This window comes from Sinohyriopsis cumingii, chromosome 19 (genome assembly GCF_028554795.1).
Source record: "Sinohyriopsis cumingii isolate HCF-2022 chromosome 19, ASM2855479v2, whole genome shotgun sequence".
Classification (NCBI taxonomy): domain Eukaryota; kingdom Metazoa; phylum Mollusca; class Bivalvia; order Unionida; family Unionidae; genus Sinohyriopsis; species Sinohyriopsis cumingii.
The window spans coordinates 34,214,347-34,235,025 of NC_142979.1; the positions used below are offsets into that span (position 1 = coordinate 34,214,347).

Here is a 20,679-nt window from a genome sequence, read left to right on the forward strand (position 1 = left end):
ATCATATTACCTGGACAAGGGATACTCATAATGCGATCGTCCTTAAATTCTGTGAAGGTTTTATGATCCGTTTGGGATTAACAAATGTAACAAGATACCCTGACTGCAATAACTCATTTGCAGGAGTGAGTCATCGTTGTCTTTGATATCACTGTCTATATTGTCTGTTTCTTTGTTCTAATTAATACTTTAAATTCTGTACGTATGCCCGTCCCATCATCTCCATGATATCCCACTTTACGCCGTCTGCATGATTTCTGTCAATATTTACCTTCCGCCATTGTTTTAAATCATAGTTCAAACTATCTGTGTTGATACGTTTTGATTGTCTGATTTTGTACCATTTTATTCAGCATTCTAGTTTTGGTTAAACGGAGCGTCCAGCTGTTTAATTGATTGTTGAAACTAATTGTGTAGACATGACCTGATTGCCACATCTCCATGTTTCTGTAAAATTAATAAGTGCTTCTTTTGTTCTTCATGATACTCTAGACCATCAATGTAAATATGCATATTCAATAATCATGTAGAATTTCAAAATAACATTGTTAATACATATAATTTAAAATGAATACAATCCAAATCGAATAAATACAATAAAAATAATAAAAACGAATCAGCCTGAAGTGCCATAAAATGATATTATGATTTCATTTGTTTGTGGAATAGGTTGAAAGTGCACATTTAAATTCAGACCTAAAATATCGTAAAGGACGTGGCTACATGAGCTTATTTTTGCACTCCATATACGTAAAAGTATAGAACCACCAGGATGTTGCTTTACCTTGCTGTATGAATTAGCAATTAACAATTGAGGTTTTACTGGCAAGGTGTAATGAGAATATGATCACTACTGGTTTCTGGAAAGTACGTAGGATCCGTCCAGTATTCAGGTACGAACCAGTAATACATTTGTTTCCACTATCTAAATCACAAGTTAATGCGTGTTCCAATTCTACATGATATTCAGTTGTCCATTGTCTACACGTTTTTGTCAATATTGTGTGTCCTAAGTTTGTATTGATAATTCAGCTTAGCTGTGTGTTCATGTCCTAGTTGTCACTGATGTACCAATGTCCAGAGTCTTCATCTTTTTCTTAAAGGAATAGGGAACGCACATGTTGGTTTTATATTATTTGATTGCCTGTAGTGCAAAATTATATTTTATCTTATTCCGGTACACCGTTCTCAGGCCCTTTAGTTAATACAAGGAAATATTTCGGTTATCCGCGCAAGTGCCTTGAAAGATAATTAGATACGTATCACGTGGCCAGTAGTGACATCATAGGATCTATTGCTACCACCCAACCGAGCTAACTACGAAGATTGCTAGCGTGATTCAGATAATTTCTTTTCCCTTTTGCGTCATGGAAAATTGCGAGAACGTCTTCCCCGACTTCTCAGTAAGCGTGGACATTTTACCGCATCAGTTTGAGCCACTTTTGAAGACTAACAAGGAAGAGGGTAGTGATGACACGTCATGTTCTTCGAATGATGAGGATACTTTGCCGAGTGAAGAAGGACGACTCGAGAACACACAGTGGTTTGTACCGATTTATAGCATGCATTTCATATTTTAAAAAATGAGCAGAACGCACGTTACATTTCATTAAAAGAAACTGGAACTTTGTCAACTCCTGTGTGTATATTTCTGTAAGTTTTGGTGGACCCAAATTTCGATAATCCTCCCTCGATTGCCTGAAACTTTTAAATTATACCGATAGTGCGAGTTATCAAAGTAGATGCTTGTAAAGCTGTATTCTAGTGTTTATGTCTTGCTAAATAAAACATTTTCGATATTAAGTAGCAAAGTTTTCATAATTTTTAAAGCAATGAAAGCCATATGTAGATTTTGTAAATTTATAATTGCTGCATTGTTTCAGAGCAGATTCTAGTGGAAATAATGACGTGCTGTACACTGTAAACAGATTTTTTTGTTGTTCATTATTTTAAGCTTCAACTACATTTACTCCTTCACACAGTGAAGTATATGTTTTCTTTTTCAAATAAAGAACAAAAGCCCACACAGAATACATGACTATGATAAAGAATGTCAGTACACACCAAAGATTAACTCCTTCTGTAATCTATAAACACTAAAATCACAAGTCAAACGATATCATAAGTTGCACTGAATATTAACCTATTAAATACAATTCGACTCATAATGTCACATTGACTTGATAATGCTTACTCTAAATTTTGAAAGGCAACATACTGAGAACTAATGTTGTTTTGTCAAACTTTATTTCAAATGCAGAATCAACATGCTATTTCTAATCTGCATCTTTCCTTTTCACTATTTCCAATCCGCATCTTTCCTTTTCAATGCTTATAAAACGTTGAAAGTGATTTTTAAACATTCTTGAATGGTCAAAATTATGTTGTGCTCTTTCCTTACAGGTGTGATTGTGGATATTGCCAAATGATGAACTCAGCAATTGAGTGCTTATGCTGTGAAGAGGTAAAGGTAATTGAGAAAAAGAAGGGTGACCTGACATGTATAACCCTCCATGAAAGTTTTATTGCAAAATGCTTAAAAAGACATGTGCTGGAAGTATCCCTGTATGAATACTTGGAACATCATGGACCTTTGGATGATAATGAACCCATGCATGAGTAATTTTTCCAATCTTATACAAATTTCTTCAAAGTTCCTGTTTAATCAGATTTTCCTACACTTGTGACAATGATTGGGACACATTTTACAAAACAAACTATTTGCAAGATTTTCTTACTTCAAAGTGTTTTCATCTTACAGCGCATGGAGGCAACATTTATTGCAGAGGAATGCATTCCATTATGATGTTCAAGCTGTGATGGTCTTGAACTTTTGAAAAGAATGCAGATTTTAAGAACAAAATGTAGCTTTCTCTTTTAAAGACTTTACCCTTTTCTCTTGTCTTTTCTTTGGAATGATATCTGAACATTTTTTACATTATACAGCCTGGATTGTGCTCATGTGCCATTAAGATTATATATATATATATATATATATATATATATATATATATATATATATATATATATATATATATGTTCGCTTGTTTTGAGAAAAGAATAGCAGGTTTTTTATAAATTCTAATAAAAATCATGACGACAACATATTTTTTGCTTATCAACTAGGTTTAATGAGTCTTCAAGAACACAGTAAACAAACAACAAATAAATAGAACAATTTTATAAGGATATGGGTCATTTCACGTGTATGATGTCTTGTATCAAATCTATATGTATTCAAAGAAGAATAATAATTTGAGAAAAAAAATAAACATATCAAACATAATTCACCTGAAGTACTAAAATTACAATTCAGCATGATTTACCAAAGAAGAAATATCTAACTCTTGTATGAATTTACTCTTACAGGCATTCTATATTTATTTTCAGAACATACAGGCATATAGCATATCGGCGTTTTGTCACATGGATTTGGCATCGACTAGGTAGACACAGCCGTAAAGTGCTTCCATCCTGTGTTGTTTCAAAAATCAGAGAAACTTTTCCCTCAGAGGAATATGTTGGCTTCAGATATGCTGCACCATAAAAATTCTAGGATTTCATAAAGCGTGATTTGTGCTTCATGATGAGTTCATCTTTTGAAAATTGTTTGTATGATGCTGTGAGTGGTGGTGGATACTGAGATGCCCCTTTCATGAACATGTATGCTTCTGTGTATGTAGGCAAGTCCTGCCTCAAGTCCAGCAATGCCTGCTTCAGGAGTACAATGTAACCTTAAAGAATAAAAATGCACCAAGATATGAAATCAATAAACTTTTTTAATTTTGAACTGTTATATTTTCCTAACGATAGAATAACCTGTGTCCCAACATAATAAACTTTAATAAAATTTATTCCATGAACTATACATGTATTTAATTATTTTATTTACATTTCAGATTTTACTAGAGATTACTTTATTTCTTCTAATTACTTGCAGTGCTGGATTGCACATTAAGCACACTAAGGGCATGCTTAAGGCACCAGCCCAACAAGGGCACCAGAAAAAATTCAAATTAAGTGTTGATGATGAAATTATTGAATTATATATGACCATTTCGATCTCCATGTATTTTGATTTACTTTTCTTTTTAGCTTTTAGTGTTTTTTTTTTTTTTTGTTTCACATTTTGTAAGCGTGGGGGTACCATCATATTTTCAGTGCTTACAACACCTTAATCCAGCACTGATTACCTGTTTACACTGGACATTACATTTATACATTAAAATTGGCTATTGTCAATCTATACACAATGGCTTTGGTGTAGAAAAGGAGGATACAGCACATAACATATATATCACCAACATATTTAGTCAAAATCTTACCAAAGGTTGGGTCTACTTTGCAGGGTTTTACAACAGCCTCCATCCCTTTCTTGCCTTTTGGATAGACAACTCTCCACCGCTCCTGGCCAGTCTTGGTCACTGCATGTGCATTGTTTGAATTTTCATTATAGTGCAGGGCAGCTAGATGTAACCTGAAGAAATAAAAGCAACACAAAAAACCCAATCAGAATTAAATGGTCAGTGATTCTTGCTACTTACTGAGCTAGTTTTACAATTAAGGTAGGCAGGTAGGGGTTTTTCAATTTAGTTTTTAAACATTATATATACAATACAATGATTAATATCTAAGCGTTTCAAAGTAGTGGCAAAACTGGCTCAATTTCATGCAATAATTAATTTCTGCAAGTTTTTTTATCACCATGGAGTAACCTAACAATCACTTAACATTTAATTGATCTAACTGCATTATCTTGAGGTAGCTCAACTTGATAAAATTTGATACAGCTATGTCATCTAAGTACAGACTATAATACAAAAGTATAATATTCTGGTAAAACATAACCAACCAACCCAATCAACATTTAGTGCTAGCTATACATAATTGAAATTTGGTAATCTAGTGGAATAACCAATGTTAAAAAGACCTTGACAATTGAGTAATTCTACTCAAAGTTAAATGCTGTCTTTCTGCCTCCCTCTTTCGTGTGCCAATTTAAAAGTTGTATACAATATAATAATGACATTCACATAACGCTCTAATGACAACCATATATTGTACCTGCACTAGCTGGATGTCAAGTACTTTCTTGGCCTCCAAATCCATCAAAGTATAAGCCCCATATTTGGCTGAAAACCCAGGGGAATCGCAACGAGCATCACCTCCACATATTATTTGCTTTCCAGTGCGCTCTTCAATTAAGGAAGCTTGTTGTTTCTTCCATACCACTTCAACTGCAGGTACAATATAAGATGTTTGTAGCTTTGCAAATGTACGTTTACTGAAACTTTGCATATTCATTCCCTCAGATAGGAGCAAAGCTTTTGCACAGTTGATACCTGAGAAGAATATTGCTCCTGCAGTAAACATATTACTCCATGGCATTCTTCCATCACAGGGCTGACTTTTCCATTCCCATTGACACAAACTGAATTTGTTGTGATCATTGTTCCTCGAGAAAATTTCACAAACGTCTGGGAAGGCAAACAACATGATCTACACACACTCGTCAATTCTGCCAAAGCAGACTCAGACACCAGAAACTGTTGCTGATCTTCTGGTTTTGCATCTTTATCAAGCTTATAGATCATGTGCATATCTTCAAAGTCACTGTTATCATCACTGTCCTCTCCATCATCAGTATCTGAATGTGGTTCATATTCTGAATCGTGGTATGTATCAGGGTCAGTGTCGTCTTCACTGCTTGGTTCAGTTTCATTATCTGAATCCACTGTTGGTTTTAGGAGCTCACAGTGAATTGCTATTGATCTTGTTGCAGTTCGAACCTGAATTCTTCGAGTCCTCCTTGTGGGATCTAATTTAGCCTGAACTTTCACACTTCGTGTTAGTTTTTGTGGTTGGGCCTGAGGACTTGGTACAAAAGCTGGTATGCTGAGTTCAGCATCATCTACCTCTACCAGAGCACATGCACTTGCAGGTGTATCAAGCACATAAGTTGCATTGTAACTTTGCATTGCTTGATGCAGAACCTGAAGGAAAAAAAACTATTATTGACAAGAAAATGCATTTGTAGTATGTATGTAGTATCTTTGAAACATTTGAGTAGTCACATGGCAACAACTGATTCATTATATTTATGGCCGCACAAAAGGGGAAAAGAAAGTGGGGGGGGGGCACAAAGAAGTTTATCCTATGTCATAGCCTAAGGCTCATATTTCTTAGGTGATAGTGAAAAACATTAAATTATGCATTCCACTATATTTTAAATACAGCTTACTGTTACTCTAACGTTAGCGTCATAAACAACTCTTTCCTATGTAAATATGTTCCAGGAATATATAGTGTACGGAATAATTCAATCTCCGCAGCACATGGGGTGTGGGTGTGGTGATAATGTTGGAGAAGCATGGGAATCTGAGATGAACAAAGCTCTATATTACGCAGATATTATTGTTTAAATACTTCAATTACATTATGGTCACGACATTGATGGAAATTAGAGTGCATACAACATATTTATTTACCTCTGCATTCCGCCGTTTGTGATAGGCTCCTCTTACTCGTTTCGGTTTGACAGTTGTGGTGCTGCTGCCACTCGGATCTGTCGGTAGATTTTCCCCAGGCCTAGGGTTAGAATAATGTCTGGTACTGCTGTCGGCTTCAGTCTTGCCCTGACATTTAAATATCCCAATTCTGCACGTCTTTCTGGATCAACTTCATATTGATCTTTTGAAAAATGAAGGCTGCAAAGTCTATGAGTTACCGGCTAAAAGTTCTCACGGCGACAGTAGTGAATCCAAGCCTTTCGTCGGATTTTGTCTTTCGGAGATCGGAAAAAATTACCAGCCGAATTGTTGTTGCATCCAAACGCTGCACAGTGAGGCATTTTGGAAGATTCTTGGAAAATAAACTCGAAAACAAACACTAATAAGCTGCCTACTCTCAAGCACAGTGGATCAACAGGATGCTGAGCAATGGCCGACAGCTGCAAAAGATCCTGTGACGTCACGTTTATTGAGCCTCGTTTCTACTCGACAAATATGCATATCGGAACGCTCGCGCAATTCATTCCCTATAATGTACTGTAAATATTTTTCAGTGTAACTGGGTCGCTCCAAACTATTATTTATCTTGGGCAACACATGAGTAATATAACCACGACTTTAATTGTATGTTCCCTATTCCTTTAATGATTGCGTACGTCCTTAGTTTATGTGCATAGTTTATTTTGTCTTTTTTGTCTATGATGTCCACAATCTCTGTTTTCGTCAACAGTCACGTGCAACTTTTGTCTGCTTGATTGTAACAAATTATTACTGCATTTTGTTTAAAGTGCTCGTTTTTGCCCTGTGCTCTAACATATTAGTAAAATATAGTGTTAATGTTCAACTATTGCAATGGTTTTTTAATAATATTGTCCAAACTAAAAACGACATGTTCTTAAAAAGTCATGTTAAATTAATATTATTTTAAACTATCATTTTGCAGATGTTGGTTTTTCATAGTTAAGACATTTGAGCTGACATTCAAAGCTGTAAGGGAAGAGACATATTTTATGACGTTAAGTCAAGTTCTCACCATATTTTATGTGCACAGCACCTCATCCACACAAGGTTTACAAAACTAGCGGTAATAACAATCTAATGAAAATAAAAACTTGATAAGAATTCATATATATTAAACGCAGTGGATGTTACCGTATAGTGATTCCCATAATTTTATAATTATTTTAAAATTTGTTTTGCCATTTGTTTATTTTTCAGCCTCTGGCATAACAAATATTCTCATGTTCTATCAAGTACAACTCAGAACAGAAGGATTTCCAGCTTTATATAAGTTGAAACACCAGTGAAAACCACACCAAACCCCATTTATCGAGATTTACCATTTGTTAGATATCATCATGAGTTTTGGAGCACAAATTATAATTGGACAGCATCATGAAGTAGACCATTCCTTAACACCGTTGTGATAGAGGATCCGAAGCTCTAACAGCAGCAACCATTTACTTATCGTGAAACATTAAGTCATGGTCTGTCGTTAATACTTTGATTATATTCACAAAATAGAGGGTCGACTTTAAGATGAAGTAGCATTCAGCCAAATGAACATGGTGAATCACTCATAAGACGTTCAAGCAACCGTGCTTAACTCAAGAGTGAGTACAATGGCTGTTTTTCTTTATCAACAAAGGAAATAAAACATGCGGGCATTTATCTATTAGAAATCGTAAAAAAAAACAGATTACGATGGCATTTTCAGGGAATATTTGACCATATTTCTTATAATTTACATATCGCTGCAATAAGAAAGACATAAATTTAATCTACTTTCAGGGGTCGTAAAACGATATATTTTCTCTACATTCGACGAATAGTTTTGGAACCTTTTGTTTCTAGTTTGATACGCATCAATACATTTATTTAATTATACACTGTATGTGTAATCATATAATCCAGTGTATAACGTTTGTGTGCTTGAATGCATTTTCAAACAATACTCTACAAGCTTTTTCTGTATTCTATTTTTGGATGGAGAAGGAATTTGTTTTCTTTTTCTCAAAGCTATTTCATAGTCATCACTAAAGCAACCCGACTTCAATATGCAGTAAAGAACCAATCACCTCCAAGCGTGTCTTTCCGCTGATTAGCGTATGAAATTATTGCATGATCTTTTAGTGTTCTGCTGGTTTCGGGTATCCAATTGCGGCACCAAAAATACAGTTTACATGATTATGATTAAGAGGCGACGGATAAGAATCGATTTTCCGAAAAGGACTGTCACGTATTCACCAAAGTAACATATTCCATAAATATTGCTTGCTAGACTAATTAAACTGAGTGTATGATCTATGATACCTAGTATATGTACGCAGTTGCTCATCATCCAAAGTACTTAGTCTATAAGTCAAAATTTGCCAATTTTGTTTACTTTTCACAAGGCTTACATTCAACGAAATCAACATTAAAATCGATGCCTTTCAAAATTTGAACAGATGGAATTGATATGATAAAATATACCAACACTGCTAAATATAGTAAAACATTGCAAACGTATTATTCAGCAGATTTCTCTTTAAAACAGTAAATGCATTATACAGTATCTCCTGCATCTTTAAAATCTTGCCATGTGTGCAATGTATTAGCCACGAATTTCTAGAGGGTATCCATGACAGCAAGGGGATTTGTTAAAGCCTATAGTGATTACACTTGACATACACGCAACATATGGACTGAAACGAAATCTAATAAATGAAGCAGAATATTAATTCACTTACGATTGCAAACTAGAAAATTATTTGTCAGAAACGTGTTTTTAACGATAAGCTATTTTACAACGCGTCGGGGTCAAGTTGTGACCAATGCTTATAACAAATGCTGTCATTTATAATTACCAAATGGAATGGGCGATATCCATTCGACTCAAGCAGCTATTTACATATTCATCAATAATTGTATATCATATTTAAATTTGGGTCATGAAATAATACATAATCAAGAAGTACAGACGGAGCAATTATAATTACTTTCCAAAGTCTTCTTTTAAACGAAATCAAGAGTTTTCAAGAACCAACATTATATAAAACGCTAATACACAATAATAGAGTAAGGATGTAGAACAGCCTCCTCTCTAAAACATTCCTGTTAACAAATTTAGTAATTTCGAAGTGAACTCTTTGTCATAGTCTCAGATTGAAATAAACATGCTTACCTCCAGATTAAATGATCTGAATACTTAATTCACAATCAGTAAAAATGGTAGATACGTATTGTGTTGTTTACAAGATAAATATCCCTGGTCAGTTATACGGTGAACTTAAATCCTTATAAAGGCAAGTACAAAATACAAATGTTCATAACATCTAATTATTAAGAAAAGTAAACAAACCAAGCAAGTTAGATACACATAACACCATCTCTAAAAAACAAACAATTATGCAACTAAAAAGGGGAGACTGTTATCACTGAATACAATAATTGGAGAAAGAATGGAACTTTTATAAACTCCAAAGTGTTACAAGGCCAGTAGCAAAGCAAAACATTCCTTCTCCATTGTGAAATAATTTATCTGCTGCTTGTTTAAAGTTTTGGAAAGTTAACACTTTAAATGATCTACACCGATTTTGTCTTCCTGAATCAGTACTCCATCAACCCAAATATCACATGCATCAACATACATTTTAAATGGTTGACTTAAATTTAGACCTGACATAACTGCTGCACTATTAAGCATGGCCGTTAACTTATCAAAACCCTACTGTTATTTTCAGAGCAGTAAAATTTGGGTTTCTTACTCAACAAATTGGTCAGATATTCAGTACGTATGAACTAATTCGAGCATAATTTCCTAGTATCTCCAATCATACCAAAACATCGCATCAGCTGCCATTTAGCGATAGGAACAAGGAATTCAGAGGTAGCCTGAACCTTAAGATCTGTTGGTTTGATATGACTGTCTCAGGATCTGATCTAGAAATGTAACACGAGCACAGAAAATTTCAATTTTACTTAAATGAATAATCCTATTTGGATCACAGAATCTATCAACAAATTTCTAGATGGTTTCTAAGCGACATTTCCCGGTGTCTTTGTAGATTATGGCGTACTAGATATCAGCATGACAATTATCTAGACCAGATGTAATTATGTTCATTAAACCTTGAAAAGTACAAGCCAAACTTTGCATCCCAAGTGTCATTACTTTATGTTGATGAAGTCCATCTGAAGTAACGATTGCCGAACATTTCTTGGTTTTTTCCGTGAGAGATATCTGCCAGAATTCCTTCGAAAAGTCAAACTTAGTGACATATTTTGTATTTCCATTCTGATAAATGCATCCATTGATTCTTGGCAATGGAAATTAATATGTTTTATTCTCTTTGTCCACTTTTCTATGCGTAGTGCGCGTGCGTAAAGTACTATCTATTTCCTGTACAATACTGTACGGTGAACTACGATCACTTTAACTTGGTCTTTGAAATCATTCTCCAGATAATACTGAATTTCTTTTTTCAAACAAATTATGTTTGAGAAGGTCTATACCAGAGGATTCACACTCGTGGCCCACCAAGCCAAATCATGTGTCCCGCAAAATCATTGGAGTCACAAGGTGTCATGAGAGATAACAAAGGTCGTGCGGCCCTTGGGCAATCGAAAATGCCCCATGCGACCCTCAGGGAAGATTAAGTTTCAGACCTCTGGTTTATACTGTACAGATGCTGTTCCGCATATGTTGAATTTGCAATTTCAACGTCATTGCAGATTTTACTGGATCGTATCGGAACATCTGGAAACATGTTTGCATATTCAGATTATAGCAGTTTTAACACGCTCGATTTTATAGTTGTAGATGTGAAGTTTCGGGTCCAGACTATTCAATATTTCTCATGTCCGAAGATTGGTTACACCAAAGTCACCACAGAATGATTCCATTCCATAGCTTAAACGCGCACGATGTATGACAGGTACAAATAAATTAACGGCACGATAGACAGGGCTATATCAATCAACATGATCCCTTAACATATTTTTATGCAACATTTTTGTTTCACTTCACAGGAGTGTTAATCACATTATTTAGGGCACTTACTGAGCCTTACTGAACTCATCCAAGGGAGTTTCATGGTATAAACAAAAATGTTCTGTCTTATAGACTTAGGAGCAAAACGTTGCAAGTTCTGTGACCACTCATCACCAGCGGGAAATTCAGGTGATCTCCATTTCCTGATAAGAACCCCATTTTTGACAAAATAATAAATAGATACATGTCACTTCAGTGTCGCTAGTAGCCCTCTTAACCTAACGGATATCAGTATCTTGTTCCTGCTCGATGACACGTGATTGCCGTTAGTCATTCTGATTAAAATAAAGAAAATGAGTATGCATCAAAACAAGAGAAAAAGAGACTTCATAAAAACTGACGAATAAATGTTTCAGCTAACGGTTTGATTTTTTGATCAACATCATTATCAAGATCTTTCTTTGACATAGCTTTTGTAACTGCAAATGGAATATATAATCGAGGATTTCATTTTCAATAGGACTGACTTTGTCATCTAAACAAGGCTTATCAGTTACAAGTGGATTAATCAGAACCTTATCTTGAGCTAGGTCATTCCAAAGTAATAAATGATTACACTCAATGGGCGAAGACGGCAACTATTCCGACTGTCAAAAATCCTATAACTAAGGCTGATGACAAATTTACACAATGGAGAATAACATTAGCAAAGCCGAAATCTACTCTATATAAAAGTATACTCATTAAAAGAAAACTTCACAGAAAAGAAAAAGGCAAAGCACCTGATAATAAAATACTCAGAGAAGCTGTTTGGTGTCTTAAACTTTTAATAATGATATAATTAGCAGAATAGCTATTAGGTGATATTCTTCTCCATTATAAAATCAGACTGGGATTAAATTGCCCAACAAATGTGCATCTTTCAATATATGACTGTTACTTTGACCTCTTAGAATTAAGAGCACCTCGAATAATTATCACTTGATGATGTTGATTATTATTCTAATTGTAGTACTCAGAAATAACGCGTCTTAGAGGTTTGCAATATGGCACATAGGAAGTGATAACAATTTCTGGTCAGTCCTGTTAGAAACTTGATTCTTTAAAGTTCTGCAACGTTGAGATTTGAAAGTGTTCTCAAGAGGCTGAAGTGGCTTCTTACCACAAAACCTGGATGAGTGTCAAATATACTGCCAAAGGCATCTTTGTGAATAAAGGAATAATCGTCAGTTGGTAGACCAAGATTTTCTTTAAAGTTTCGACCTTTTGCACATCTATAATATAATCAACAATGTTAATTTTTGAATTCACCAAACTTTCAAATTAATGTTTCTGTCTAAGAATTTTATAGAGCTCTTTATAATTCTAGTGAATCATAACGTAAATAAACCTTTCCACAAAGATGCAAAACTCAACACAGCAATAAGACTGATTCTGCTAAGGCAAGAATTAGAAATTTCCCAAGTTAACAGCATTATTAAAAACTAACACATGCAGGTCAGCCTCCTCTCTATAACACTCACGTTTATAAATTTCCAAGTGAAAACCTACCCGCTTTCTTCTAAGTAAAATAATCTGAATGTTTAATAAACAATCATGTCTGATTTTGCTTGCAAAATATGACCCAGCTAATGCCCATAATCAACCTGATTTCGGACACTGTCATGTATGCGACATAAAATCATTAGAAAAACCTATGCGTAATACAAATTAAATATACATAGCAGTGTGGATGAATTTATTTGACCATCTTACAGTAAATACGTATATGATGCATAGCAAAAGAGTAGATAGATAGATAATGGTACAAAATAAGAAGCAAAGTTTCAATCATAAAATGTAATTTTCACAATAATTTTATTGACGACACAAACATAAGACAATTTTGTTTTGAAATAACGTATTGACATGCAAAATGAAATGTAAATTGATTGATAAGGAAATATTAGAAGCTGAAAGAGGATATATACTTTCTGAAATATTAGGGCATACTGTGAAATCCTGAAACTTAATAAGGTTTTGGTATAATCGCACAAGTTGCGACTATACCTAAAATTAATTGGGATTGCGACACTTGCATGAATTGCCAAGGAAACAGACCCATGAGTACTTCAATATTAGCACAAAATCTACATAGTCTAGAAAAACCAAACCAAACAAACCAAGAAAATAGATTACCTTTTCGATAGGCATATGGTATTTGTGTTTCTCCGACTGAATAAGAAATCAACTTTATTTACGAACGAAACCGAAACCGAAGCTAGTATTACATACAAGCTACAAAATTCTTTTAATAAATGTTTACATAAATAAAGATTTGAGTACCATGCTTTCAAATGATTCCGTATTTAGCCGCTGGGAAATTCAGAACTACTAAAACACAACTTTTCCATTCAATAGTTAAAATAAAAATTTCTTTCATTTGATTGTCTGGTATTTTTTAAAAAAGTAGTTGAACCTTACTTACAATTAAAACTGAATACCTTATATAATTGGGTTCAGCAAAAGTCAGGCTAAGTTGAATAAATGATAGCGACAAATTATGCAGTTGAATGAAATGTGTATTAATGTATAGTTCACAACTATCAAGAAACATATCGAACACAAAAGAAATGGAAGGCCAATTAGAACAAATATATGATGAGATAAAAATAAAATTAGAGAATAAAGTCACTGAAGAGGCAAAATGATTGCTTGATGAAAGAAAATAAGACAACTTGAGAAAGTTATTAACAAAACGTCATACATAGATTTGCCAATTAGATACATTATTAAGGTTTATGGCCTTAAACCAAGTAATAGAAAAGAGTGAGAAGCAACATACTTTGTAAAATTCAACAAATAATTAACTTCCCTAGAATACAAATTTATAAGTGCAAATATAACCCACTGTGTTATGAAACAAATCTAGCATAATTTTATTATTTCTAGCACAGATTATAATGACAAAGTTCTGAAAACACGTTAGTGGTATTCCAAAATAAATCCGACGCTGAAATTGTTGATGTGACTGTGGTGGCCCGTGTCGTGGTGAAATGCAAACAACCTTTTGTTGCGTGACAATAATACGATCTTAGAATACATCCATATTTGTATTTCACTATAAATCCTCGTCACTATTTCCAAGAATGTTAATTTAAGCACTTGTATTTCCAGCGAGGAATAAGTTGAATTAAGTCATTTGAATAAATAAATACCAGTCCAAATTAAATGCAAGTCTGAACAATCATACAACTGATTCTTGGCTGATCACAGAGCATCAATAAAAAGACTAATTTCAAGATAAAAAATATTACATAGTCCTCTTCCTAACCTCGCGTCACAATTAGCCTTACATTAAAAAACACAACTATTATTCATTGGAATATTTCATTCCAGAAGATTTAAAATGTGTACAAGATATAATGGGTTATTAACCAAAATTATAACATGAAACGTGGCAAACCACCGATAGACCCAAGATTTAATTGGAAACATACAGTGTTCTGAATACAGTTGAATTAAGTATATTGTTTGCATTTTGCAATGTTTCGCAAGTCAATGATTTCAGTCATGAGAAAATGAACTTGATTTTAGATAAGATAAAGCCCAAACTATAATTATGCATTGCATATAATACAAATACAAACAATCCAAACCAAATATACATAACAACATAATAAAAATAAAAAGGTATCAATGTACGAAATGCTGGCAATATTCTGTATGTAGGAAAATAAACAAAAAAGAGAATGCAACTGGAAAAATAACACAGTAAAGATAATGCCAGGAAAGGGTTAAATGTTCAAGGTATCACAAGTTTTATTGAGGCGATGAGTAATTATAAAACAGTCTAAGTGAAATATTGTCATCCCGTTCTTTAAAACATTATAAACAATATAGGTAGCAAAGTATGCAAATTCAGAATTATGTTTTCATTTTAAATTGCCACACAAGGACTGTGAGTCTATAATTCATTTAGAGGACTCCGTAACTAAAGTTTACGAACATTTGCAGTCAGTTTCAGAACTGCGAATGGGGAATCATGGAAATGATATAGTACAACAATGTTATTTACGAAAGAAGACGAAGGATAGTTTAATTCGGCTAATTGTTGTTACATTTACGAAGAGAATATTAGTGCGTACGAAGAAGAAACAATATGTGACCTGAATCACTTGACGGGAACGAACAAAAGGTCCTTGATATCATGGATTTAATTTTAATTATGAATACTCAAAATATAGTGCATTGCTTGTACATAATATACCTGGATATGACTCTTACTTTTTAACCAAGAATAAAGTAGATATATACCCTAACGAAGTATCAACAAAACGAAATAATGCCGAAACATATTTTTTGTTTAGTAGGATTTCACAGTGCTCAGATTTGAAAAAGATGGAAAGGAATATATCACATTAGAAACAAAAAGATTTCTAAATAGTTATTAGTTTATGGACCAATCACTATATTAATTTTCAGAAAAATATAAACAATGCCAAATTTACAGAAACAGATACAATTGACATATTGGGGAATTTAAGAAAGAAAATGTATACAGATTTATTCCTACATATACACAATGGCTCATACAAATGGTTAAATGATACTGAAATGCCACCAATAGACAAACGCATATTCAAAACAAATCAGGTCAAGCATTAGTAAAGATGATGGCTGGTATTTTAAAGATACTATACCACACGTAAGTTGAATCTTATCATCGATCTTAAGGACTACTACAAGTGAAATAAACGCTGATGTTATGTGATGTTCTATTCTAAGCATTTTGTTCCGTGTGCATGAATATTTATTAAACTGAAAGCTTTTGAATTTCTTGAACCAGCCAAGTTAATGATATCAGTGTGAATGCGGCCTGGCAAAATTAGAATTGATTGCAATATAGAATATGTACTTTTTCACAGACTCGGGAATTAGAAGAGGAATAAGCATGATCCAAAATAAATATGACAACTCAAGTCACATGGAAAATATGTATAAGTACATACATACATACGCAAACACACACACACACACACACACACACACATGCATACATACATACATACAGACATACATACATACATACAGTATTTCCTGTATCGGAAATGTATAGATCAATCTATTGCAATCACATATAAAATGTACTAAAATCATTGCAATTACTATTTAGATTATCTCTTTACCTGTCCAAGCTGTGTATTTCCATTTATCCTTCTCATAACATGTCTGATTATTGTTTTCTTTACATTTGTAAAAATATACATTTTGACAATTGGAACGTTTTTGCCATTATCTTTTATTTTGTATCGTTTAACACTTACTTGGTTGTTTTCTTTCAGAAATATTTTGTGCAATTCTCACTTGGTTACGTTTCTAAATCTATAATTCTAACCCGCATCAAATATTCATTATTGTGATGAGGTGGCCTTAAAAATGGTGATACATGTATGTTTTCTTCTATTAAAAAATCTTTAGCTCATATGTCGGAAAAAGGTAATATATTTGCCTTTCCGTGTTTGTTAACGAAACACCTCCAAAAATGTATGGTAACTTCACTGCAATTATTAAATAACAACTCTGTATCGGTATGAAAATTTCATAGCGACGTCTAAAACGGTAATTGATCCCTAAGGTTCTTTAATTTCCGTATATTATGTTCTAAGTGAACTGTCAGCTAATGGAAATTTGGACCAAATTTTCTGGAGCTTATATTCGTTGCTGCAAGAACTAATATTCCAACCAATTATTGTTAACTAAGTCACACATACATACATACATACATACATACATACATACATATATACATACATACATACATACATACATACATACATACATACATGCATACACACACACACACACACATACATACATACATAATAAATACATCCAGTATTTCACTGTGTATGATAATTGATGAATCTATTACTATCACATATAAAATTATACTGAAAAAATTGATATAAGTGTTTAAGATCAATTCTGTTTCATTAGCAACCCGTGTTTCCACATAGGTCCTTCCTAAATATGTATGTTTATGGTTTTCTTTAAATTTACAAGATACGTTTTGCACAATTGCAACGTTTCACCATTTATCATTTTTTGTAATATTTAATACTTACCTGGGAGGGTGTATCTTCATAGAACTAATGCGCAATTATCAATTGTTACATGTGTTTTAATTTACTACGAAGCAGCATTGAATAGTTATTATTGTAATGGGGCGGCATTGAACGAAAATGCACCCATAAATACGTTATTGATTAGTACTTATATACAGACAGTCTTACCTACTTAGATTCGTGTGTGTGCATACATTTGTACACAATACTTGTTGGTAAAATACGATCTATAGATGATATGTCAGAGAAGACATGGAACATGATTACTTTCCGTGATTGTTAACGAAACACTTCAAAACAATATCTGCTAGCTTTATTGCGGAAATTAAATGACTTATCTTTATCGATTAGAACAATTCACATCAACACTTACAATACAAAATCAAAGCGAAGGGCTGTTTAAGATGCATAAATTATGTTTTCACTGAACTGTCGGCAAAGGGAATTTGGACCCACTTTATAGTACTTTTATTGGTCATTAGTACAAGCGTTGATATTCGTACCAATTTTAGTTCGTTTGAAACGAAACTATTTACTGGTTTCCTTGTTTCGAATAAGACATTACAGTCCTTATTTTGCTCTCCATTTAAGATGTAAGTCATATATGCATTGTGGTATCTACATTTTTGAGCGTGGTACGGCACAAGAACAATAAAAACGTATGGATTGGTGTCCTGTGCATGTTGGCAAAAGTTATATCTGATAACACAACATGAAAGAAAGTAAATACCGGTAATAAGGTAGGCACAAAAGATCTAGACACACATCATTTAAAGTCTTTTTTACATACGACAAAAACCTTCTCTAAGCTCGGCGTCTCACCGTTTTTCAACATTAATCGCTTGCACAACAATTTTAGCATTGGCTTGCATAAAAATATTGCGTTGCAGACAGAAGTTCACATCGAGTTGAAAACGCAATTAACATTGAATTTTCATAACCTTCAGTAATCTCTTTTACCGAAACTTTAATCGTGAGTTTTGCACAAGTTTTAACATTTTTCATAGAAACATTAAAACTGAGCTCTGCAAAATGTTCATTAACATTGAATTGCACATAAACTTTAACACTGACTTGTACAAGGTAATAATAATGAGTTGCAGAAAAACGTTGACTCGTACTGAGCCTTCAGCCTTACCTCGTACGGAAACATTTATATTTAGTCGTATGCAAACTTTACAGTGAAATGCAAGAGACCTTATCATCAGCTGAACACTTTGTTGGACAAAAATATTAACATTGGAATGCACAAAACTTTACCATTAAGTAGTGCAACAATGGTAATATTGGCTTGCACAAAACTATAATATTAGCTTGCATACGAACATTTATATTTAATTGCACAAAAACAAGCATTGTTTTATATTTATAAAAAACAATGACATTGATTTGGATAATAATTTAAAAGTGAATTATACAAAAACGTGAACATTGTCTTTCTACAAATGCTTAGCATGACATTTAACACAGGTTTGCACCTCAAATTGACATCAGCCAGCAGTATTTAACAAATATCTGGAAATGCTTCTGATGATGATGACAGAGACATCATGCTAGCATTGTCTAACCGAGACAAAAACTATATTCAAAAGAAAAATACTTCCGTTTTTATTGAGCTATTAATCTTGCTAGAACATACGTATTAAAATCATCCTTAAAATTGGGTTAATCAAGACTATGGATAGAGTTATGGACTGTCACATAGGTGGAACCTGAAGTGATCACTATATCGAAAGTCAGCCGAATAGTGATCGACATAAAGGGAAGTCAAATACCCTGGATAAGTCCTGCGTGGCCAGTACTAATATAAGTTTGTTTATGTCAAGTATCGCCTTACGGCGATATCCTTCGATCAAAATGGAATGGAGAGCTGTACTGAAGTTGGTCAACTGATGAAAACAGATCACTATAAATACTATAAAACCAGTTGGTGACAAGATTAACTTATCTACGTGATACAGGCAGCTTCTTTGCCAATTTGCTTATGCTGTTAACATTGATCTTATTCATTTGCTGGGCTTCGCTAGTAGTGGCCTAAATTGGAATGCCAATATCACAGACGTCATCACAAGAACAGGAACTGTGACTCAGTTGTCTACGAATCTACCGATCAAGCTTATATCGGTGATTAGAAAACTCCGGTTTGCTTGGCTATTTGCCCATGCACATTGTAGATATGCAACATTCCGATCGAGTTGCTATGGGTTGACTGGTTTCTAGAGTGACCTTTTTTCAAAGTATATGGTGCTATCGATTGTACAACGCGCAAGAATAACACACCAGTCATCGTATCGATTATTTTTTTTTGGGGGGGGGGGCGGGAGAGGGGACAAACAAAGATTCTAAACACCTCATTGTACAAAGTTAAAACCTTCTGACCTTGCTTGACACATCTTGGATACACGTACGCCTTATAAAAACGTTAATTTATTTAAGTTGGAAAGCACTGTTATTCCGTTCAAGACACAGTGTGTATCAGATTCTCACAATTTGTTTTACTGAAGGTGACTCCAGTTGCAGACATAATGTGGACAGAAAATATGAGTCATAAACAACACGCTGCATTACTAATTGTTTGTACAATCTGTCTCAGAATAATCGATGTGAACACTGTGCATACGTACATCTTAATGCAGCATAGCGGACATGTTATAATGCATGCAAGCCGACTTCTCTCCAGACCAATGCATGGCTTGATATCGCAAATATTTCTATTCATTCGGGACCTATACATGCCTTCATATCGGACATTTTAATACTAAAAAAGGTGTTAATAAGTTTTATAAAACATGAAGAAAGAAATAAAAATAAAAAAATTCATTAAAAAGGTGACAGTAAATGAATTCCTCCTTATAAAATAAATGTACCCTAAAAATCTTGAGAGGCTATTGCAACTTTGTATCATTGGTATTATGAACACTACATTAAAATCACATGGAAAGTTTACACCTGTTGCTAAATCCCAGGTTCTTGTAGGTCACTCGGTGCAGCTCAGTTATCTTTGTTCTCTCACTTCATATACTTCCCCGTATTATCTTTCTTATGCATGAAAGATACGTGGGGTAAACGGAGAGGATTTTGATGAAAT

General features: G+C 33.8%; 1 protein-coding gene, 1 long non-coding RNA gene and 1 pseudogene across 3 annotated transcripts; 1 reads left to right on the plus strand and 2 right to left on the minus strand.

Annotated features, from left to right (window-relative positions):
* Nucleotides 1-1,294: 1,294 nt before the first annotated feature.
* Nucleotides 1,295-3,868, plus strand: LOC149775416 (P2X purinoceptor 7-like). 2 transcript variants are annotated; one of them, XM_089943561.1, is made up of 3 exons: nucleotides 1,295-1,543; nucleotides 2,404-2,619; nucleotides 3,391-3,868. In XM_089943561.1, the coding sequence occupies exons 1-3, from the start codon at nucleotides 1,368-1,370 to the stop codon at nucleotides 3,545-3,547; spliced, it is 549 nt and encodes a 182-aa protein (XP_089799687.1). In that variant the 5' UTR covers nucleotides 1,295-1,367; the 3' UTR covers nucleotides 3,548-3,868. The 2 variants fall into 2 exon arrangements, 1 of the variants encoding a protein (XP_089799687.1); XR_016416512.1 differs by lacking the exon at nucleotides 1,295-1,543 and having other exon boundaries at nucleotides 2,393-2,470; nucleotides 3,391-3,515.
* LOC149775417 (uncharacterized) lies at nucleotides 3,553-5,223 on the minus strand. The gene is made up of 3 exons (XR_016416513.1): nucleotides 5,065-5,223; nucleotides 4,326-4,477; nucleotides 3,553-3,734 (listed from the first exon to the last, which is right to left on the minus strand). It is a non-coding gene; the product is annotated as an uncharacterized LOC149775417 (long non-coding RNA).
* Nucleotides 5,224-5,300: 77 nt separating this feature from the next.
* The window catches only part of LOC149775418 (uncharacterized), a 28,834-nt pseudogene continuing 13,455 nt past the window's right edge, over nucleotides 5,301-20,679 (minus strand).

Excerpts from the sequence above, each read along its gene's own strand:
- LOC149775416 (XM_089943561.1), top strand. The coding sequence starts at position 1,368 with ATGGAAAATTGCGAGAACGTCTTCCCCGACTTCTCAGTAAGCGTGGAC. Across the intron at positions 1,544-2,403 it reads CGACTCGAGAACACACAGTG|GTGTGATTGTGGATATTGCC; the intron begins GTTTGTACCGAT and ends CTTTCCTTACAG. Across the intron at positions 2,620-3,390 it reads GATAATGAACCCATGCATGA|AACATACAGGCATATAGCAT; the intron begins GTAATTTTTCCA and ends ATTTATTTTCAG.